Source organism: Mesoplodon densirostris, chromosome 6, assembly GCF_025265405.1.
Source record: "Mesoplodon densirostris isolate mMesDen1 chromosome 6, mMesDen1 primary haplotype, whole genome shotgun sequence".
Taxonomy (NCBI): Eukaryota; Metazoa; Chordata; class Mammalia; order Artiodactyla; family Ziphiidae; genus Mesoplodon; species Mesoplodon densirostris.
This window is the reverse complement of record NC_082666.1, coordinates 59,120,289-59,144,724: the sequence shown is the minus strand read 5'-3', so window position 1 is coordinate 59,144,724 and position 24,436 is coordinate 59,120,289. Positions and strand designations below refer to the sequence as shown.

At 38.0% G+C, this 24,436-nt stretch overlaps 1 protein-coding gene across 3 annotated transcripts in view; it reads left to right on the top strand.

The window, feature by feature from the left end:
• Nucleotides 1-24,436, top strand: part of ADAMTSL1 (ADAMTS like 1) — a 475,434-nt gene that overhangs the window by 172,892 nt on the left and 278,106 nt on the right. For all 3 annotated transcript variants that reach the window (XM_060102066.1, XM_060102065.1, XM_060102068.1), the window contains exons 6-9: nucleotides 3,735-3,809; nucleotides 7,138-7,295; nucleotides 17,167-17,278; nucleotides 20,871-21,009. In XM_060102066.1, coding sequence (XP_059958049.1) covers nucleotides 3,735-3,809; nucleotides 7,138-7,295; nucleotides 17,167-17,278; nucleotides 20,871-21,009 — 484 coding nt within the window. The remainder of the gene's footprint in view (nucleotides 1-3,734; nucleotides 3,810-7,137; nucleotides 7,296-17,166; nucleotides 17,279-20,870; nucleotides 21,010-24,436) is intronic.

Genomic DNA, 24,436 nt, shown 5'->3' with positions numbered 1-24,436 from the left:
AGCACTTGTGATTAGTCTGTTTATATTTCCTATTTCTTCCTGGTTCAGTCTCAGAAGGTTGTGCTTTTCTAAGAATTTGTCCATTTCTTCCAGGTTGTCCATTTTATTGGCATAGAGTTGCTTGTAGTACTCTCTCATGATCCGTTATATTTCTGCAGTGTCAGTTGTTACTTCTCCTTTTGCATTTCTAATTCTATGGATTTGAGTTTTCTCTTTTTTTCCTGATGGGTCTGGCTAATGGTTTATCAATTTTGTTTATCTTCTCAAAGAACCAGCTTTTAGTTTTATTGGTCTTTGCTATGATTTCCTTCGTTTCTTTTTCATTTACTTCTGATCTGATTTTTATGTTTTCTTTCCTTCTGCTGACTTCGGGGTGTTTTTTTGTTGCTCTTTCTCTAATTGCTTTAGGTGTAAGGTTAGGTTGTTTATTTCAGATTTTTCTTGTTTCTTGTTTCTTGAGGTCGGCTTGTATAGCTATAAACTTCCCTCTTAGAACAGCTTTTGCTGCCTCCCTTAGGTTTTTCGTCATCGTGTTTTCATTGTCATTTGTTTCTAGGTATGTTTTGATTTCCACTTTGATTTCTTCAGTGATCTCTTGGTTATTTAGTGTCATATTGTTTAGCCTCCATGTGTTTGTATTTTTTAGAGATTTTTTTCCTGTAATTGATATCTAGTCTCATAGCATTGTGGTCAGAAAAGATACTTGATATGATTTCAATTTTCTTAAATTTACTGAGGCTTGATTTGTGACCCAAGATATGATCTATGCTGGAGAATGTTCCATGAGCACTTGAGAAGATAGTGTATTCTGCTGTTTTTGGATGGAATGTCCTATAAACATCAATTAAGTCCATCTTGTTTAATGTATCATTTAAAGCTTGTGTTTCCTTATTTTTTTCATTGATGATCTGTCCATTGGTGAAAGTGGAGTGTTCAAGAACACCACTATGATTGTGTTACTGTCAATTTCCCCTTTTATGGCTGTTAGCATTTGCCTTATGCATTGAGGTGCTCCTATGTTGAGTGTATAAATATTTACAATTGTTATATCTTCTTCTTGGGTTGATCCCTTGATCATTATGTCGTGCCCTTCTTTGTCTTTTGTAATAGTCTTTATTTTAAAGTCTATTTTGTTTGATATGGGAATTGCTGCTTCAGCTTTCTTTCATTTTCCATTTGCATGGAATATCTTTTTCCATCCCCTGACTTTCAGTCTGCATGTGTCCCTGGGTCTGCAGTGGGTCTCTTGTAGACAGCATATATACGGGTCTTGTTTTTATATCTATTCAGCCAGTCTGTGTCTTTTGGTTGGAGCATTTAATCCATTTGCATTTAAGGTAATTATCAATATGTTCCTATTACCATTTTCCCAATTGTTTGGGTTTGTTATTGTAGGTCTTTTCCCACTCCTGTGTTTCCTGCCTAGAGAAGTTCATTTAGCATTTCTTGTAAAGCTGGTTTGATGGTGCTGAATTCTCTTAGCTTTTTCTTGTCTGTAAAGGTTTTAATTTCTCCATCGAATCTGAATGAGATCTTTGCTGGGTAGAGTAATCTTGGTTGTAGGATTTTCCCTTTCATCACTTTAAATACGTCCTGCCACTCCCTTCTGGCTTGCAGAATTTCTGCTGAAAGATCAACTGTTAAGCTTAATCCCCTTAAGATTCCCTTGTATGTTATTTGTTGCTTTTCCCTTGCTGCTTTTAATAATTTTTTTGTATTTAATTTTTGATAGTTTGATTAATATGTGTCTTGGCATGTTTCTCCTTGGATTTATCATGTATGGGCCTCTCTGTGCTTCCTGGACTTCATTGGCTATTTCCTTTCCCGTTTGGAAGTTTTCAACTATAATCTCTTCAAATATTTTCTCAGACGCTTTCTTTTTCACTTCTTCTCTAGAACCCCTATAATTCGAATGTTGGTACATTTAATGTTGTCCCAGAGGTCTCTGAGACTACCCTCAAGTCTTTTCATTGTTTTTTCTTTATTCTGCTCTGTGGTTGTTATTTCCACTCTTTATCTTCCAGGTCACTTATTCGTTCTCCTGCCTTAGTTATTCTGCTCTTGATTCCTTCTAGAGAATTTTTAATTTCATTTATTTTGTTGTTCATCATTGTTTGTTTGCTCTTTATTTCTTCTAGGTCCTTGTTAAACATTTCTTGCATTTTCTCCATTCTCTTTCCAAGATTTTGAATCATCTTTACTATCATTACTCTGAATTCTCTTTCAGGTAGACTGCCTATTTCCTTTTCATTTGTTTGCTCTGGTGGGTTTTACTTTGCTCCTTCATCTGCTGCATATTTCTCTGTCTTCTTATTTTGCTCAACTTACTGTTACTATTTGTGGTCTCCTTTTTGCAGGCTGCAGGTTCATAATTTCCATTGTTTGGGGTGTCTGCCCCCAGTAGGTAAGGTTGGTTCAGTGGGTTGTGTAGGCTTCCTGGTGGAGGGCACTTGTTCCTGTGTTCCGGTAAATGAGGCTGGGTCTTGTCTTTCTGGTGGGCAGGACCGTGTTCGGTGGTGTGTTTTGGGTGTCTGTGAAGTTATTATGATTTTAGGCAGCCTCTCTGCTAATGGGTGTGGTTGTGTTCCTGTCTTGCTAATTGTTTGGCATGGGGTGTCCAGCACTGGAGCTTGCTGGTCATTGAGTGGAGCTGCGTCTTAGCATTGAGACAGAGATCTCTGGGAGAGCTCTCACTGCGGGATATTACATGGGGCTGGGAGGTCTCTGGTCCTCCAATGTCCTGACCTCAGCTCTCCCACCTCAGAGGCTCAGAGCTGACACCTGGTCAGAGCACCAAGACCCTTTTGGGAAGTCTGAGGTCTTCTGCTCACATTCAGTAGGTGTTCTGTAGGAGTTTTTCCACATGTAGATGTATTTTTGATGTATTTGTGGGGAGGAAGGTGATCTCTATACATCTTACTCCTCCACCATCTTGAAAGTCCTCCTCAAGATATTTTAGACATGCCTATCTTTTGGGTCCACCAACAGAGGTGAAAGTAAAGTTGGAGTCTGAGTATCTGAAATTGGGCAGGGCGTGGTCTTGGCAGGGCCAAAGGTTATCTTCTATTCTTAACTGTCCTACTCATCCAAGACAGTTACTTTGCTAGAGAGAAATCCGGATTTTTTTACAATAAAGTCCTTCTTTGAGCATTAAAAGTTATTTTCTTTTTGTAATTCTACACAGTTGCTCCAGTCTAGAGAAATCTGAGGATTTAAGACCGGGTTTTAAAATCAGAAATGAACGCTTCCAAATTCTTTTTTTTTTTTTTTTTTTTTTTTTTTTGCGGTACGCGGGCCTCTCATTGTTGTGGCCTCTCCCATTGTGCAGACTCCGGACACACAGACTCAGTGGCCATGGCTCACGGGCCCAGCTGCTCCGTGGCATGTGGGATTTTCCCGGACTGGGGCACGAACCCACGCCCCCTGCATCAGCAGGCGGACTCCCAACCACTGCACCACCAGGGAAGCCCAAATTCATTTTTAATGTATCAAAATTCATGTATTTTTTCAAAGGCCAGATCCCCCATGAGTTATCCAGTGACTGGCTTTTTCAGCATATTTTATTTTGAAGAAAGTGGAAATTTTGATTCCCACATATTGGTGTTCACATTGTAAACACTTTTTTAAAAGATTATCATTTGGGGGTGTATGTAAATCGGTGCGTTTATATAGGCGACAATCAGTAATTTTGTATAAAATTATGTGCTTTAAGACTCTGCTTCATTTCTCTCTAGTGGACGACACAGTGGTTGCTATTCCCTATGGAAGCAGACATATTCGCCTTGTCTTAAAAGGACCTGACCACTTGTGTAAGTAAACTCACTTGTTGTCCTTTGGGTATTGGTAATTTTAGTCGTTATTATTTATTTTTTGTTCCCAGAAAAGATTAAGATTTAGAAATATAAATCTTAATCCTCTATCATAATATGGTATTTTGAATGCTTCTGTTTATCTTTTGGTTGCCTAGGAGACAGCAGAGACGTATGTGGTAATTACCTCCAGCCAGTCATCCTGAAAGATACAAAATTGATGTTTCCGATAGGGTGTTCATGAGTTAAGCACATGTTTATGATTTTGTGAATATTATTTCTCATTCTCTCTCTTCTTCCTCTCCAGTCATTCTCAATCTTTTCCTTGCCTCACCTCTTTCTTTTTTCTTCTTCTTTTCAACCTTCCTTCCCTCTCCTTCATTCTTTCTCTTTTAATCCCTACTCTTAGGCTCCATTACTTTATCAATTCAGGGGAACACAGAAACTCCAAACAGCCTTAACCCTGTGGCATTTGAAGAGAACCATGTGGTCTAGTTAAGCATCCCATGTAGTAAAGATAATGCAAGACTCTAATGTCTTGAAGATAGCTTTTGGAATTCAAGATTGAAGGGTAACCGTAACCCCAAAGATCAAATGGTAGCATGGTCCCACCAGAGTTTGTGCAAGTATTGATCTTCAGTCATGGCAAGCTAGCAGTACATAGCCACATCTTTTTTTTTATTACCATGTAGTGCTGTTTAGATGTAGACCTGTAAATTACAAGCAGAAAATTATAGACTATAAACCAGGAGAGGATATGTTAGCTTTTTCTGCAAAATTCACTTTCACTGAAAGACTTCACTTCAGTTGGTCCCTTGAGCATTTCTGATCTCCTCCGCTATGATTTTTCCTAGGTTCCTCCAAAGCCATCTATCATCTTCTGCTCTCTCTTCCCTCCCACACACATGCCTAAGAAGCCAATTTAGGTGGCACGCATTATCTTTTGGCAATTGGATTATAAATGAAATCATTCCAAAAAGACAAACTGGAGGGAGACAAATTGGAGCCTGTGAAAGTTCAGATAGCCTACAGAAGCCTTTCTAAAAATAGAAATAAGTACATTTCATGGGAAAGGTGGGCTTTGAGAGTTCATGTGACATAAAGGAATAAGTAAAGTACAGTTCAGGCAAGGTCAAAAGATGCTGAGAAATCACCTTATATGGAGCCAAGTGCTTTTCTAACCCTGAACATCCCCCAAAAATATATTGTTCATGTGTCAAAGGATGATATATGTGTGTACACTGTTACCATTCAAATGATTTGTTTTTCCTCTTAAGAATTAGACAGAATTAACTGCTGGTGTAACAACCTCAGTCAGAAACAGTATTTTTCTGCGCAGTGAGAGGCTAAAATAAAACATCCAGACTAATGCATCACCAAGTGGGTGACTTACTCCTCATTGCAAAAGAAAGAACCCAAGGGAAGAGGTGTAAGAGGAAAATTCATTTTTATAAATGAATTAGTCTAGCCTCTCGGACTTCCTAATTAGGTGATCACTGAGAAGCTGAAGAATTGGCCTTGTTTGGTGTAATTGCTCTAAGGATTTGATAGGTAAAGTGTCAGATGATAGTCATAAATGATTAAAAGCAAAATGGAATCTGCTTTTTCCTTCAAAAGGCATACTGTTGGTAACATTTGTATAGCCAAGGAAGTTTCTTTTTTTTTTTTTTCTATTTTGTTTTTGTATTTGGAATATAACCCAGCAAAATGAATGTGTAAATAAATGATGCCTTGTTTCTCTGGCAACCCTTTTACCCTTCACTCCCAGAAGCTGGCCCAGTATGGGACTAACCTCAGCAAGAGTTAAGGAGGGCCAAACAAGAAGAGTAGACCATCTGTCCAGGTCCAGCTCATCTTTAATCAGAAGTACCTGGGAGGTACTTCTGGGAGGCCTGGTGATAAAATTGAATCAGATGCTCAGGCTTAGACCTCCAAGAGTTTTCCAAAACTAAGTTAATTTATGTCCTGGAGATACTTCCACAAATGAGTGCAAATACATGGAAGGCAGCTCGAGGAATGAAGGCTAGAGGAAGGAGATACAGAGATGCTGCTGCTTTCCTCTGATGACAACCACTGTGGTTCTCCCACTCCAGCGTTCTCTCGATGTGCCTTTTATTCTGTGAGGTCCTCTCAGCCCTGGGACAGGGGAGGAAAGCCAGACCTACTCCCAGAGAAAGGCTACACGACTTCATCTGAGGGGCATGGGCATTTAATTGGACACCAGCATTTTCTACCTGTTGGTATTCCTTCTAGTAGAGAACTTGAAGTAGACAACATCTAGAATAATTTAGTGCAAATACATTAGGTACCTTAGTGCCTCCAGAGACCTTAAAATTGTCCTTAACCCCAAAACCTCAATCTGTAAAACACATAAGAGGGGAGTCATTCTGATTGAATGTGGGTAGGAGACCCAGATCCCTACCCAGGCACCCCATCTTTCTGCTAAAGAACCCCTGCCAAAACCAAGGGTCCTTGTGCAAGTTTTTCAAACCATCGTTAGACTTAGTCTATCCGTCTTTCATCACTCAGGAGGCAATTATTCTAAAATAGTCAATCACATGAGAACTTAACCTACTTTGAAATATATATATCATAATTACCCTCATCCTCAACATGTTCTGATTTCGTAAAACAAAAGATGCTTCCTAGGCTTTGTCATTGGGCAAATTCAGATCGGAATGCTCCAGGAATCAAGTTCCTCTCTCTGTCTTGAGTTCTTGTGAAATATCATATATGTATATAAGACTGAGTGAAGTAATAAAAAGGATTTTAAAAAGCAAGAGAAGTAAAGAGGATAGTTCCCTGTCCTTAAGTCACTATAGTTTCTTTATTTTGAGCAATAGCACAATTCAGTAAGTAACCAGAAAGTATAAATAAATACAAAGTAATACATGATTATCAAGTCTCACAATGAGTGCTGAAGGAACTCAGAGAGGCACCCTGGGCCTCATAGAGCAAAAGGGAAACTTCAGGGTATTCTAGACGGAGGGCCGTAAAGCCTGAAATCAATAAGATATGTATGGGAGATGGTTTAGTCAAAAGAATAGGATTGTGGTAAAGTAAGGTACCCAAAGGAAGTCATCCAGGGAATCAAAGATTTCTTGACAGGGAGCCCTGAATGCTTGGCTAATGAGTTTTAAAATAACTTCATTTGCTGCATAAATTCCTCTGTGATCCAGAGGTACCCATATATTTTGTTTTTATCACATTTCAATTATGTCAGCCATATAAAGAATAATACTTCTCTTTTGCATGAGATGTGCTTGCATGTGGTCTGTGGTAGCCCTGGGAACATCTTTCTCTCTTCTTCATGTGTTTGATTATGTAGATCTGGAAACCAAAACCCTCCAGGGGGCTAAAGGTGAAAACAGTCTCAGCTCTACAGGCATCTTTCTTGTGGACAATTCTAGTGTGGACTTCCAAAAATTTCCAGACAAAGAGATACTGAGAATGGCTGGACCACTTACAGCAGATTTCATTGTCAAGGTAAGCACATTTAGGTACCTTGTTTTCGAGCTACCTCTGAACTGGTGTTACTTATAATCCCCTGAAGAGAGAGGGACTTTAGGTTTTGACATAGATTTGGAAAGCTTGTTATCCAGGAAATGTTTAATAAAAGGGTGTTGAGCTACATCCTAGACTTTATAAGAACATGCAAAAACTTTAAGGTTCTAGGAAAAAAAAATATATATATATATATATATATATATATTTGTCTGTGTATAAGTTAATAAAAAGACCTCACTCAAAAAGCCAACATATCATTAGTTGAGGGATATAAACTGTTTTTTAAAAGAACTTAGGATACAGTCGTTGACTCACATAAGGTATCTGCTGTCAAAGAGAAAGACTAATTAATGATCCATAGGCTTGATCATGCTTCCAGTTGCAAGGTTTTTTTCCCTCTTGTACTGGCAGCAATACCAAGTTGTTTCCTTCTGTCAGAGCTTCCCTACTCTTCAAGGTAATATAAAACACATTGCTGGAAGCAACATACATGTTCTGTTGGAAAAAATGTACACACTAGAAGACTGTTTGGGAATCCCAGTAAAAATAAAGCGTATTTTTGCCTTCAGTAGGTCAGAAGGACCTGAAGGATTTCAGCTGTAAAGCTGTAGAACTTGTAATGTGTCCAGGACTCCATAAATTTCTCATCATGGGATCTGGAGCCAGAGGACATTTGATTTAAGCTAAGGCTTGATGACCCCATGGCAGCTGGAAGTAAGGATGCATGTTGGAAATGTGATAGGCAGTGAGGCTGCATGGAAGAAGTGTTCCAGAGTCTGTCCTCTGTCTCCATCTGCATGGTAGCCCCTTTAATCCAGTCCAGATGCCAGTTACATGACCATGAACAAGAAGCCACAAACCACCAGAGATAGTTCCCAATAGAAGTGATGTGGTAGGTAGTTAAATAATTTCAGTTGAACAAACAAATAGAGTAAAAGAATGAGAGATGCCTCAATTTCTTGAAACCCTTAGAATAAACCACTTTTACTAATTTCCCTGGTAACTTTGCTAGAGTTAATACACATACTGAAAATATAGAATTGATTTCAAGTAATATCGTCCACATTTGAACAGTTCACGGAATTGTCAAATGCATTTCATATGTCCAGCTGCCTTCTGCACATCACCCACAGGTACAGTGAGCTCAAGGTGTCCAAAATTGGACTTGTCTAGCCCCAGAAACCTACTTTATCTTCTTTAATTCTTATCTTGTGGAACAATACACTATTTACCCAGCCAAGTCAGAAACCTCTGATTCACACCAATTCCCTTCTCCTATACACCCCTAGTTAGACATTAAACTTTGTCAGCTCTACCTCCATACCATCTCTGAAGACTCTTCTTTCTTCTCCATCCTTACCACCACTGTCTTAGTTTAGGTCTTTGAATTTCTCACCTGAACTAATGTGATGGGCTCTGAATTAGCTTCCCAGCCTCAGACCCATTGTCCATGTTACCTTCAGAGTGAGTTTTCCAAAAACCAGAGTGAGTTTCCCCTATTCATGCTCCTGTGTTGCCCCTCACCTCCACTCATTGCTTTGGGATTAAAATGCAAATCCATAGCCCAGCATCTGTTACTCTCAATAATCTGGATTCTGTCTACCTTTCCAACCTCAGCTTTGCCTTTTCCTCTCCTGTTTCAATCAACTGAATGACTGGCAAGCCCCCCAACATCTTGCGTTCTCATAGTGCATTACCTTTGCATAATGCTATGTCCTCTGTCTGCAATGCTCTTATCTTTTCTTCCCCCATTTTCTTCACTAACTCCTACTTGTACTTCAGGACTTTCTCCTTCCAGAAGCATGCTCTGACTTGACCTCAAATTCCAGTTTCTGTCACATCTCCCCTCTTCGTGTTCCTCAACGGCAGGGGCAGAATCATATCTGTCTTCATATCTCCATAAAAACCTGACAAGTGCTGGATGAATAAGGGACTTCTACCACATGGCAGTTGCTGAAGTGGGACAGATATGACATCTTTATCCTTCCTGAAAGGACACTGAATCTGAGGGAAGTTGAGTGATGTGCCCTAGCTCACACCAGTGACAAGCCAGGACCAAAGATCGTGTCTCTACTTCTGGCTCAAAACGCTTTTTAGTATTCTGTGTTGCTTCTAAGAGGGTATTTTTTTCTTCTATGTATAAATATACATATTAAAGGAAAAATGAACTTTGAGGAACTTTTTGATGCTTTCCTAGATTCTTAGCACCTGTAAGTGTCTTCTTTCAGAAACAGGCTGAGCTATCATTTTACTGTCTTTTGCATTATATCCTCTTTGGTGACCTAGCTTCAGGTTGCAGATGAGAGGAGATTAAGGTTTCATTAGAAAATATCGGGATCAAATAAATGTAAAGTTATTCTAAAATAGATTATATAATTTTTAAATACTTTTACTCAAACTTGAAAATGAGCCAGATAATGTAAGGAGATACAGGGGAAAAGAAGAAAATTACCTTTTTTGCCAGTGATTTATAATAAAGCAACATTTTCTCCCTTAATTTTCCCCAGGAAATAGCTGAAAATGAAAGATCACCATTTGCTTGTTTGCCGTCTTTTATGATTTAGGTGCTTAGAAGTTATACACATAGCTTGTAATTCAGTTTTCAGTGTCATTCAAAGTATAATCTCTTTTGCATTGTACATTAATTTAAGTAACAACTTCCTTTCTAAATGAAATACATAGGAATCAAAATGGTCATTTATCAACATCTCCTTGGAAGTTTATTGCCAAAGTACCATTTTTGTTTATTTAAAAGGAAAAGACTTTTTTGCACGTAAGGAAGATTTTCTCACAGTGAGAATTCTTATATATTACTATTGGTTCCAAAATTATTTTTGGAATCTCTTTTTCTGGCCGCCTTTAAAAATGGACTAAACGCTCATCTTACCTCCTAGGGGAGCATGTCCTCCAAAAATTTGTACTTCATACACTGGCTATACATTTTTGGCAATGCTAGTGTAGAGGAGTAAAAAGGATAAGCACTCTAGAATTTTGTATATTCTCCTGCTTACTGGGAGTGTGGCCTTGAGTATGTTGTTTTACCTCCTTGAGCCTATTTACTCATTTGAAAAATGGTAATAAAATCTCCCCCCATAGAGCCTTTGTAAGGAATTGAATGAGATAGTGTGTATAAAAGCAAACAGAACCAAGTGACTTCCTTTCCATCTTTTTCAAATGCTTTAACTTCCAGTCAGACTTATCACGATATTCTGTCTACACAATGGCAGAAAACTGCTTCTCTGAAGACAGTCAGAGGCTGATTGATTTACAAGTGGTACACCCAGGAACAGTTTGGCAGATATAGCCATAAGACACATAGAGGTGGGCATAGCCTGGCTGTGACACCTATAATCACATTAATTGTTAGGGGTGATTAGCTATTGGCTAGATGATTGTCTGGCTTAGCATACTCTTCTTTCCTTACCAAGCCATATGCATCTTCTCTGAAGCTACAGACTCAGTGAAAGATAAGGACCTTCCCAGATTAGAAGAGGGGTTTTTTTGGTCATAGTCCAGTCTTTATTAGAACATTGAACTTAGCTCTACTTGTGAAAGCAGCTAAGGTATATTATACATACTCAGTTTGTGCCCATTTTTAAAATTTAAGAAAGCCATACTAGCTGGAGAGAAAAGTAATTGATGAGTACCTAAGCCACCCAAGTAGCAGAAATACACAGCATAATAGTAAACCATCAACGTATTCAGAGCTAAGAACACTGATTCACAATTCATGCACTGACAATCAGAGAACAGTTATTTCCTACAGAGGATAATTTTCTAAATGCATTACACTTCCATAGTTGGGGAATTTGGTTAGGAAGATAGGCATTATCCCAATTTTTGCCTAAGTACTCTAAGGAATAGAAAGCTGGTGGTTTCTATTCGCAAAGTTAGGGCATTAGGCAGAGATGATGCCTTCATATTTCTTTCTGGACAGCCTTGAGCATTACCCTGTACATAATTCAGCACCCCCCAGAATTGTTTTTATTAAAGGGGACACAATAGGAGGGGCCCCTGGAGAGAAATCACACATGCAAAGTTATGAGAGTTCACTTCATCAAGTAAGTTTATAGAACTTCCATGTATATTCTTCTTCCAGGAGATGCTTTCATGCGAGGGGCAGATTGATTTCGAAATATGGTATCTGCCCTCTCCTAGCTCATAATGCCATTTGACAGATAAAACACTGAATAGGAAATTTTGAAATAGTGGTGCATATCATTAAGTACCAAATTAAAATGGATAGTAAAAGCTATAGATACTTGCTACAAGCTAATGTGATGAAGACACACTTTGTGAGACTTGGGCATCCTGTGAATCTCAGGTAGGATTGAAATCATCGATTCTTTTCTCTGGTGGAGGCTGAGCTTTGGCAAATGTTTAACTCCCAGTTGATTCCACTGTGCCACCCAGCCTGTCTCTAGATGGACCCCATACTGGTCAACCTATGTTCATACAAAGGGAAAATCATTGTTGTAAGCCAGACATTCTAGAGCGGAAAAGTCTAAATTAACTATAGGAAAAAAAGAAGCATGTAATAAATAGTGATTTCATTCCCCCAATAAATATGCTCCTTTGTGCTAATCGATTCCAAGAGTTTAGAACTGAGCTGATTACAATACCCTGCATTTCTTGTTGGGCTTCCCACATTGTTCTACCAGTGCAACAGCTAGGGTTAAGATACAGAGTCAGAGAACCAACCCCTCACCTTTCTGTGATGCTGAGAGAGGCAGGCTCCTGCCCAATCCTAGCCCCGCTGGCTCCACTCTGCTCATTTCTTTTCTGCCCTCCTGCATCGCAGCACTGAGACAGTCCTTCTCTTACTGAGTCTAAGCTCACTCTGTTCGCCACACAACAGGCCAATAAATCGGGAGACGAGGTGGCCGGCAGATGGAGAAGATGGCAGACTAGTGTCTCTGAAGAACCATCTTATGGGGGTCTGGATGCCAGTTTCTTTTATAGAACAGAGAGGAGTAGGAGGTGGGGAAGTAAAGTAAAAAGGCCATACATTTTGCAAATATCTCCTGGAATGGCCAGCCTCGGGGAGGGGATGTGTTAATTCCTTCTTTCTTGCAGCCATTCACAGGTAGACAGGGTCAGCATGTTTCCCTGAACAAAGGCACTTTGGTTTAACATTCAGGCAGAGGGGCAGGGTTCCCCGAGGCAGGCCATTATGTACAGGCAGTATTCTTTTAGTGAGCAAAAGCAACGGGAAGCAAAGGTTAAAGTAAAAGAAACAGATCCAACATGTAGTCAGATTTTGTTCTTCCCTGTAACATATCCAGTAGACTCTAGTTTGCCCTGCATCTTCGTCCTGACACATTGCTTCCACCTCTTTGTTCCTTAGCCAACATTACACTCATTATTTCCAAAGAAGCATCCCTGATCTACTGCCGTACGCAAGGGCTTTGGGCAGTAAATCCATAACCAACATCTCTCATGCAACCCTGAGCCAAGGGCCTATGAGCTGAACTGCTATATCTCCCAATATTGAGGTCTGGCATTTTAGGAGGACTAGAAAACTCTATAGGAAGTGTAAAAGTAAAGTTGGGTGCTACCAATTTTTTTTTCGTTATTTTTACTGAATAACCTCTAATCTTAGCATTTCCAAGTGTTAACACAGTAGAAAATTTAAATCTAGGTTTTATTCCAATAATAACTAGCATTTTTATAAGCCCTTTCCGCTACACTATCCTGCCTAAAGAGATAACCTTCAAAGGAGGGTGAAATGTACTTTTGGGTGAGGGCTGTGTTGTAACAATACTGCGTCTTTTCGTAAAATTTATCAACATAATCAATTTTGTCAACAAGAAATGATTATTAACATCTTCAAGAAAACTGCAAGATGTATATAAAAAGATAACACTTCCAAGAATTTGTCACAAATAATAGTTTGCAATTCCAAAAGTGCTTGAAAGGACCATGGTCAGTAAATAATTCATTTGTTTTTTTCATTCATGCATTCATTTATTCAGTTGTTTGGACACCTACTATGTGCTAAACATTGTAGATGATGCTGAAGAAAGAGCAATAAGCAAGATAAGTGATACTTGCCTTCGTGGAGTTTACAGAATAAGGAAGAGAAAGGCAAGAGAATAACAACTGTATCAATATTAAGTATATGTAACCACCTAAATGCTAATAAGAAAGATCTGATTATTGTTGCATATTCTTCAAAGCCCACAAAAGCATTTTAAAATATTTTTACAGTTTTTTTGAGGATTTGCTATATCACCATCTGCCACCAGAACAGCCCCAAATTAAAATATAGGAGACTGAGGCATTTAATAAACAGATTCCCCTCTTTTCCATTTTATTCCCTCCCTAGCAGGCATACTGATTTATTTCCACCATTTCCAAGCCTTCCCAAGTCATGACATCCCTGGCTGCCCTAAGAGCAGGTGACCAAGTTGAATACCATTGTGGGTCTGGGGGTCCCAGCTCAGTGACTCACAGTGGTAGGTCTGCCCACAGCTCCCTTTTGTCCACCTCTCCTCATGCCAGAGCAGCAACTTAACTGCCGGGCGAGGCGGGTGAGAGAACCCTGCCTTCCCGCTCCTCTGCCAGTCCTTCTGGGGCGAAAGTTTCTACGACATTCGAAAGAGAAAGGAACCTAGTTGGCGAACATCCCAAGGCTCACAAGTTACCCTTTTCCCCACTGAGAAGGAAAATGTGGCATTTCATAGTGCTTCATCTGCAAGAGCCTATGTGTGCTTGATGTCTTTTGTGAGTTTGAAATCTCTCCTTGATTCCTTTGATTTTACGTGGACTTTAAACTTACCAGTTATCCAAGCACACATTTGTACGCCCTGCAGTTCTCTACCATGACAGCGTGATCAACTGTTATGGAAAGTGACCAGCTTTGTCTTCTCTTTTACTTTCAATGTGAGAAGTCATTATATTGAGTTAGAAACACTGAACCATTATAATTATAGGAAGAAAAACTTGGTTCGGAACATTCTTTTTCCTTATTAACTTGAAGAGGTCAAAATTGCATATGCCAGATGGTTTAGTTCCCTAAAACAAAATTCTAATGTGTCAAACTGAAGCTTTCAATGTACATTTGAGAACCAAAACCTGATGTCTGAGGATTTAGGGTTTATGAAGTTCCAGACCTAATGATAAAAAGAGTCCCAGCAGCCCAGAATTAATAAAACCAGGAAAAAGGAACACGGTGGTTCATCTCTGTAAGCAACAATTTAGGCCATCAAAGTTAGGCATCCAGTTAGCCTCTTCTTTTTTTTTTTTTAATATTTTTTCTACTCTGAAATGTTAATGTAAAATTAAGAAGATACTGAGAAGAGTTACAAGGATACCACTAAAGATAAATGTCTATAGCTTCACAACACTGATAGGATTGCTTAGTACCTAGAATGGCAGCTCTAGAGACAGGCAGACCTGCATTCAAATCCCTGCTCTGCTGTTTCCTTGCTGTGTTGCCTTGAGCTAGTCACTTAACCTCTGTGAGCCTCATTTTTTTCATTGTAATGTAAATGTGGACGATAATGCAAAGTAGTTTTAAGATTCAATTTAATATAAATAAAATGTTCCCTGCACACGGTAGGAATGTAGTAAGTACTGATTGTTGTGGTAGTTGTAGCTGTTCTTATTAAAAGAAGGCAACTATTGAGAAGGGAGAAGCAGGAGTGCTTTCAGGGCGGAAGGAACCAAGCAAGATTATGAGATCAGAGATTTGGATACACCATAATTGGTTTCATCTGTTTGAAATAAGATGTCCGTGTTCTTTCCAATCTCTTTTCAAATCTAGGCATAGAGTCCCTGCATTTGTGGTCATTGTGCATCATTTCATTGAACTCACTGAGGACAATATTCTTTCTAAGCTGCTTGTATTCTTTCCTTCAACATGGTATTTACTAACACTCCCTCGTGATGCTAAAACTCCTTGACATTCATGCCTTTCTCTTTGGGCATGTGGTGGTTTTATTGGTAATTCCCAGGGAGCTCAAAAAAGGACCTGCTCCATTTTTTGGCTCTTTAAGCATGCCAGAAAGTAAGCCCGGGCACTGTAGATATTCTAGAACAAGGTTTCTCCAAGTATTTGGATGTTATATCCTCCTCATTTTGATTCCCGCCCCACCCCCCACAACACACACACGCTTTCTTAGGACTTAGTTTAATTTCTAGCATCCCTAAAGGGACCTTTGCAAAATAATCTCTCTCTCCAGATCTAAACAAATTTTCTGGTCTTTTTATTTTTTATGGAGCTTGTGTTCAAATGAGAGTCCTCTTCTAATAGCTTTCCAGCATGATAATCACACATCCCAAAAGAGCTATCGGCTTTTGTGAGCTTAAAAAAAAAAAAAAAAAAAAAAACAGCTTTCCAAAGAATATGATTAATACTACCTCCCTAAGCAAGCAATTAGATATCCTGTATCTGACACATAGGACTGAGAAATATTAATCTGTAGGCCATGCTCCCCTTTTGTGAAAGACACTGTATTGCTTCAGCTGTTGTTGCTTTAAAGTAGGGAATTGTATCACTGTTTATTCTAATTAGGAAAGACCTGGATGCTCCGTGGGTCAGAATCCTAGCATAATATGAGATATTCTGTAGCTTTTTTCTCTTCTTTCTCCTTTGCAGCACTTCCAGGTTTTCTGAGGAACATTTCATATTCTTATCCAAATGCCAAAAACTGAGCTAGGGTTTAGCACCTGTTCCTTGTTTCTTCGGTTTTCCTATTTCCCTCTGCACCCTAGGTATTTAATCCAGTTTTTAAACTCAGTAGCAAAAAAAAAAAAAAAAAAGGGCTATCTTTTAAAAAAAAATCTGAAGCCCAAATCCATCAATTTCTTCTAGATAAAGGACAGTTGGAACAGTGCTAAGGCTTGAAAACATTAACAAAGACTTAGGCCACATGACTCTGCTGACTGTTGCTTCTGTACTTGCTGTGATGGAGTTGGAATTGTCCATGGAACTTCCTTTAGTGTAATAAATAGCCCGAGCCTTGCCCTTGCCCAACTGTCTAAATGTTGTATGACATCATTCTGTCTTTGTAAAAGCAAGGCATTTTTCCTGTTGGATACTTTTCCTTCTCTTTCAGGTTGAGTTTGTTTCCTCAATCTTGTACTTTTAAACTATTAAAGAATTATTGCCTCACATTCCTCCCTTTTAAAAAACAAAGGAGCTATAATTTCCATAAACACATGTTTTATTTGAAGTAAATGCTTTTATAATGTAACTTGGTGTTTTTCAACATTTGATTTTTGGACTGTCTACATTTGAATTGCCTGGATCTCTGGGCTGGAACCCACGAATTTGCATTTTAGCGAGCTTCCCATTGGTAACTTTGCACATTAAGATATATGAATCACTGAATTGCCAGGAATCTCCAAGTATGTCTCTGAGTGGGAAGGGCTATTTAATTCTTTAATTCTTTATTTCTCTTAACCAGTGGAAGTACCTTTAATTTTTTTGCAGCGTATTGCATTTATAATTTTCTTAGAATAAGCTGTCTATTTCTGAACCCACATTGAAAAATCCATATAATTTTACCTGTCATACCAGAGAGGTTGGAAATAAAAGAGGGTAAGGGAATGGAATAAGTGGCTTGGTATACAGTCCTGCTAGCATCACAAGTTGAGACGTTGCCATTCCTTGTTCTGTGGCAACAGAACTGAGAAGGTGATGATAGTGATGGTTTATGCCAGGACCATTTGCTGGTTAGATGGTAAGATGGGTGATACTGCCATTGCCCCTTCTCTCCCAGTGCTGTCCTGGACACAGCCTGAGGCCATCATTACTACCACACGTCCTTGTCCAAGCTGCAAGGAGCCCAGAGGGCACCCCTCTGTCACATTAGTTCCTCTGCTTTGCCATTGTCTCCTGCAGATCCGCAACTCGGGGCCCGCAGACAGTACAGTCCAGTTCATCTTCTATCAGCCTATCATCCACCGATGGAGGGAGACGGATTTCTTCCCTTGCTCAGCAACCTGTGGAGGAGGTAATGGTGCTCACTTAGTCTAGGAGCTCTTGGCGTCTCTGAGGGAAGACTCAGCTGTGATAAAAATAGTCACTTCAGCATATGGAAGTGCTGGGTGCATCAGATTCTTTCTTAGTGAGGCCAAATCCTGAAGCCTTCCTGTAAGGCAGATACCTCAGTGTAGATGCCCCATGAACGTTTTCTGTCTGTAGAGCCCCATCAGAGGAAATGGTCTTTCCTCCTTTCCTGGATTCATGGAAGTCCAGGACAAGCTGTGTCATACCCAGGCAACAGCTTGGTCTAGAGGTGATTCTATTCATTTGAGAACAAACTACTCTGGTTGAATGAACTTATCTATTAAGGAATCGAGTGAAGAGTGTTTATCAGGCCTTCTACATAGCATGATGTATCCAAGAAGAATCAGAGATTAATTAAAGAAAACAGTTTATTACCAGAAAAAAAAATCACTGCACCATACACTTAGGCTCAGTTATTTGTCAGCTCTACCTTGTCATCCATACAGTAAAAAGAATGCCACTTGACTTATTTATACATTAAAACACATCTCTCCTGAAAAGTCACCAAATGAATTCCCATCTCTGCTCCATCATGTCTGTAACACGAACAGCATTTTGTGTTACTGGAAAAGGTCCCCCACACCATTAATAATTACTACAATGGCTACAGAATAATTTCCATGAATTATTTTATAAGAATTTATTTAACCATATCCCTCTAGAAGATCATTCAGTTCATTTAAACTCCTCTATTATAATGTAATGAATAACTTAATACCTAAGTATTTTTCTCCTTTCAAATTATTTCCTTGGACTAAATTCGCAAGAGTGAGTTTCAGAAATTTTGTGGCTATTGGCATATATTACCAAAATTCTTTCCAGAAGGGTAATAAGCAGTCTATGAATATTTTAGTTTTGTTGCTAACTGAGCCAGTATTTGTGGACTATCACTTTTTTAAGGCTTTGGTAATTTAATGGGTGTAAATTTTATGTATATTCCTTTAAAAATGAGCACATGAAATAAATTGTAGCTCCAGCTTCATGGAAGCCTGTTAATTGGCTCACTTTAGCTAATCCACATAGGTATCACTATATTATTTTGATAAGAGAAACCACATAGGTATCACTATATTATTTTGATAAGAGAAAAGAAGGATATTACCTCAAAATGGAGTCAAATGATTATCCATTAATTTTCATAAAACAATAAGAATATATGACATAATTCATCTTCAGCTGTGTTACCTGTGTCTGCATAATGTGAACAAACCGTTGAAAAGGAGGTTCTATAGAGCATTGTTCAATTTTACCTTAAAAGCACTTAGTCAAAAATAAGTGCTTTCACTTGGTTGTTACATAACGATTAATTCAACATTTTAAGCATTTCAGTAAAATAGTGTTTCCAGTTGCTCTATCTGTGCTGAATGGAAAATTACTTTGCTTAAAAATAAAGTGCCAATTACTTTGATATTTATGGGAATATGTTGTTTTGATACACCTATTAATGACTAACACAGGAAGCAGTTTCGAAAAAAGAAATCTAAGGAAGTATTTTTTTTGTCTTTTCTTTTTAAGTAAAAAACATGTTCTGTGAGAAGTAGCAATTCAATAATAGGCCTGCTGCGTCAGTTTCACATAGAGCTGCTGTTGGCATATAATTTCAGTAACGTTGATAATGGCTTGCTATATAATAAGGCAATTAATGTTAGATTCATATACAAACCAACCTCTTTGGGCTTTATTTTCCTCACATCTAAGTGAAGAATTAGAACCATCAGTAGTTCTCAAATGTGCTGAGCTATCAAACGCTTTCTTCCAAGGAAATCTTACTAGGGAGCCAGATAAAAGAACACTGTTCAGAGTGAAGACCTGAAAGATGTAGAAACCAGCCTTCCGCACGTTTCATGGACCACAGTTTGAAAATTGCTGAAGAAATGATCTTTAAATTCCTTTATATGTTTCTGGTTCCACATTCAACTAGCTGAGCATTTCCCTAAGTGTAAAGAATTGCTACTCCAAATACCCTGTGAAACTTTAGAAAACACAATTATCTGACCATTTTGGTCCTTTATTTCATTTGTGTTTTAAGTTTTCATTCCACACACACTGGAAGAGCTTCCCAGCCACATTTTTAGCTGACAAATTACAATTTTTAAAAATCATAATCTCACATTTAGTGTTTACTTACTGCTTGTGCCCACATTTTACTACCTGATAAATTCTGTCCTTGAGTAGAAATTATTTTCTGGAAATTTATAAAATAATTAGCTTGTCATCAAACTATCTGCTTTAAGTATAATGTAATTGAAAAACAAAAGCATGTTTACTTATGTAAAATATCATTTTGCTTTTTGATTTTCTTATAAGACAAAAAATTAAATGGAACATGTGTTCTTAGCCATTACTTTCCATGCTTTTCATCTTTACAGTAAAATTGTTAAAAGATCTTTTTTTAGGTCTTTAGTGAACAATTAATTTTTGTGGGTGGTCTGAGAACACAGCTTCAAGTCAGGAAATCTGGTTTAGAAGCCTCCTTCTGATTTCCTAAAATCTTTTGCAGGACTTTTAATGACTCTAAATCTGACTTTCTAACACTTATTTAGCAATAACAATATTCAACCACTGCCCATGGGGAATCTATTTTGGAGTTGATTAGGGTTAGAATGATACAAAAGGCCTAATTTTTAAAAAAATACTCTATATACATTTATTTTTCACCCCAAGAATCTAAGTCCTCATCACCATCCCACCAGAAATCCACAGGACAAGAAAGAGGTAGGTAGGAAAGGTAAAACATACTATGAGTAGAATTAAGTATTACTCAGCAACACTATTTTTAAATAAATAAATAAATAAAGAGGATTCTCTAAAGAGTGGAAATTTGTGCATGGAAATCAAGAAATATTAGCTAGAGAATTAAAGAGAAATGGTAAAGGACTTTGAAACAAAAATTGAACAGTAGGAGGTATTTTTTTAATTGTGTAGGGAAACTTGAGATTTATGATGGCTACTGTTGAGGTATTAGTCATCCATTTACTCAGCTTAACCCATTCAGGTTGAATTTAGGCAAAGAAGAAAAAAAAAATTTTCCAGGCAGCTAGCAGTACCCGATCCTATGTCATGTCCCATGGTCACCCGCTGACCAAGAGGAGTGGTGTTGGGGGTTATTTTTTTTAATTTGGGAGTTTATTCTCACTGAGGCTCCAGGTACGAGGGAGGCAATTTTGCATCCTTGCATGAGGTGGTTAGTAAATAAACACTGATGACCTTTTTTGGATACAGAATTCTGTGTTAGACTTTTAGATTATAAAAAAGAAATTAATAAGAATAGTACTTACGACAGTCTTATAATCTAGCTATGCTCTTATGTAGTTCAAGCCCTATGGTATAATTTAATTATTAAAATTTGAGTGGAAAAACACAGTTTTTGAGGCCTGCAAAAATTAACAAGCCTTCCATTTATCTGTCTTTGGTCCTGGAAATGTCTGGAGCATTGGGGAAGAATTTTCATTAATATGAGATGGCCAAAAAAGCCTAAGGGTATATATTGCATTGATGTGTACATTGAAATTTGCCTGAATGGTTTGATACTGCAGGTTACCAGCTGACATCGGCTGAGTGTTACGATCTTCGGAGTAACCGAGTGGTTGCTGACCAATACTGTCACTATTACCCCGAGAACATCAAACCCAAGCCCAAGCTTCAGGAGTGCAACTTGGATCCTTGTCCAGCCAGGTCAGTCACATTTACCAGTTTGTTTACCATAAACATAGATCAAGTTCAAATAAGCTTCTTAAAAACAGTTTCATTAAAAATAAAATGAAATTAAAAATAAATAAGTGCTGCTGTCCAGTGTCCATTCCTAGTCATGTGTTATTAGAACCCATGCCCCTTACTCTTGCTACTGTAAGATGCCATCTCAGGGTCTATAGGTTTTCCATTGGTAAAGCTGCAGGGAAAGCACTCTGCAGAGTCATTTTCTCTTCTGATTTTGTTTCACTCTGGTTACTTGCTTCTGACCTTAACAAACGTGATGGAACAGTGTTCTCAGGATTCTTTGAATTTTCACTCTGTCACCTGATCAGTGAGATGATCAGAGCCGACCATATTTCAGGGTCACAGCTGACCCATTTTAGCCTATGGTGGGCCACACCAATTAACCAGAATCAAAACCAGCCTTAGAACAGTTCTTCCACATTTAAATAAACTCAGCCTTTGTTGAAGAGAAAGCAGGACTTATTTCTAATAGTCAGATTCTTTTTTAAAGGTCTTTTTAATTAGGAGCCTTAAAGAGACACTTGACACTTTCACATATGTTTGCTTTGGGGAAACCATAATTGACCCTCAATTATTTGCAGGATCAAGAATCAGACTGATGAATGAAATATCTCAGATGATGAGTAGTCATAGAAGTGAAGGTCAAGAATCTTTTCATGGGTGTAATATTTTTTTAGTTGCAACACTACCTGGTAATTTTATTAACTTGCCTTATTCATCCTCAACACGTGAGAGAGGATATATGAAAACTCTTATCCTACAAAACTCATCATGAAGACCAAAAGATAGAGAATCCTTTCCAAGACCCTTGGATTTCTGAGAAACATCTCAATGGTATTTTTAAAATCATAGTTTATTAACTATATATTCATAAAACAAAACTTTGAATAGGTAAACTACTACATGAGCCATGTGGCTGAAAATCACTCTATCTTTGAATTGTAGGCAATGCAATTTTAGTTTTTGTTTTCTGCTGTTACCTTTCTAAAGTGTGTTTTCTTGTACTCTTCTGGCTCACATTCAGGAATTGTAAATTCTACAGGTGATGTGAAATTGCTATTATTAATTTACTCATAGGCGCCACATTACCTAGCTGATAAAAGTGAACTCAGAATAACAGGTTTTCATTAAAGAAACAGAAGAGTAGATATTTTATAAATATATAATTCAGGTGAAGTTCAATTTTGCTTCATATTACACCAGAAAACTATGTATTAAAGATTGGATATGGTATAAAACCAAATGAGGTGTTAAAATTTTGCTTGGACCTCTTTATTTTAGAAATATTAAGGGTATGAGGTATTTTTAGCCAAGATAATCCTAACTTATGCAATTCAACCCTAGTTTAAAATTATTTTACTTATTATACATCTTTATCCATATCTATACCAGGAAGACCAGTGCATAAAAAGCATAATTATCCCAATTCAAATGGGTTGACTCAGCCATAGAACAACTTTGAAGGTCTTATACACAGTTCCATGAAAATTTATGTGTGTATTTCTAGGAGAAATGATGAATTCACTTCCCACAACTGCCTAAAGCTTTTCCCCCACTGAGAAAAAACTTCAGTGAAGAGACGGCCATGAAAAACAGTTGTGAAGTGAAAGCATTTTGTTAACAATTTTAAGAAATACGTTTCTAATCAGTAAATAATTTACTCATTTTTTTTCTGGCTTCTGATTTTCACCTATCTTTTCTGTTGGAGTAATATTTTTGGCCTATTTCTTATTATTCAAAAGCAAAAGCCTATCCTACATGAAAGAAGTTTGTGAAATTTATCCTTTTTCTATGTCTGTTATTTTAAAACATCTAATACAGCACATGTATAAATGTTGGGACAGGTGGCTATTAAAAAAGAGAGAGAAAAGGAGACAAAAAATAAGTTAGAAGCAAATGTCAGGAAGCTGCTTTTTTATTACAGAGGTAATTAAAGAAAGCTGTAAAAATTAAGACAGCAGTAGAAGAGGTTTAAGAGGAAACTGCTTTAGGAAATGTAGATATGCTAGTCTGAGGTTAAGATACTTCAGGATTGCTGTGAAATTCACTGAACTCATTTGCATATCCAGGATCAAAGCAACCTTCCTGAATTCCAAGAGAAAATAAGAAGTGATAGTCTGAGAAAAGGAGATGAAGAGACTCGATAAAATAGGTCTGCCCTCTCATCAGACACAGCAGAATCAAACCCCCAAGGAACTGTTTTCTAACTACAGATTTAACTGTCTAATAGTAAAATCAAGAGTGACATGGTGACATTAAACAACACCTTTGCGTCCAAATCTAGAAGCCCCCAAAAGGGAAAACACAAGAGGTAATGCTTTTGCTATATCTCTTTCCAGTTTTGTCTATAGCTCATACATAGGTAAAAGCATTCTGTATATAATAGACACGTGGAATTCAATGACTTAGCATTCTTGGTTTCCACTATTCTAAAGCAAGCCTGAATATCCATAACATGTAGTAAGTCGACATTTCCTGAGACAGGAATTTGAGTTCCTTTCACTACGAGACCAACAAGTGAGCTTAACTGGTGGCCAGCTGTTCCATCCCAAGAAAGCTGTATTGCTCTCTACTGATGTCATTTATGCAGTTATTTTTACGACATGACAAAATACTTTGTTTCCAGGCCAAAAGCGGTCTCAAAAAGGAGGCTAAAACAACGCTTATAATGAGACAGAAGAGAAGGTGAAGTTTAAAATTTAATAACTTTTAGCTAAAATTGAGAATATTTCTCATGGGTGCCTCAGAGCTATGTTATCACTAGTCCCATCACACACCCTATACAGAGTATAGTATATGTTCTGGTGGTGGTCCCAACTTGGGCACACCCAGAAGTCCGGAGGCATGGCCCTTCTGGATATCAGAGATCTGGATGTGTTTAACATGTTTTCTGCTTCATTGATTCAACACTATAGTAGCTAAGACACTTGGAATCTTATCAAATGTAAAATCCTCCTTGTGCCTGCCATGCTATAATCATGGCTTCTGTTTTACACGAGGGGAAATTATTTTTTTTAATGCAGTACCTGGTGATTTGTGCAATGGTTTGTGTCATCATTGCTTCTTGGATGAAGGGTAAAGTCTATCATGTGGCCAGAAAGCCTCCAAATGTATATCTGTGGTTCAGCAACAACTAAAAAGGCATAGTTTTAGTTCAGCTAATAAGCACCTTATGTTTTCAGAGTGTCTTTCAATGTGAAAAAAGGCTACATTTGGCCTTACATAACTCAGTCTAGGAGACTGGTAAGACTGTTAAGGCTGCCTGGGGGGAATTGTGCAAGACATTGTTTGTGAGAAGATCAGAGAACCACCTTTTCAAGTTATTTTTGGTTTGTTTTTTTGGGTGTTTTTGGCACAGACCTCTGCTTTTCTCTCCAAGGCAGTA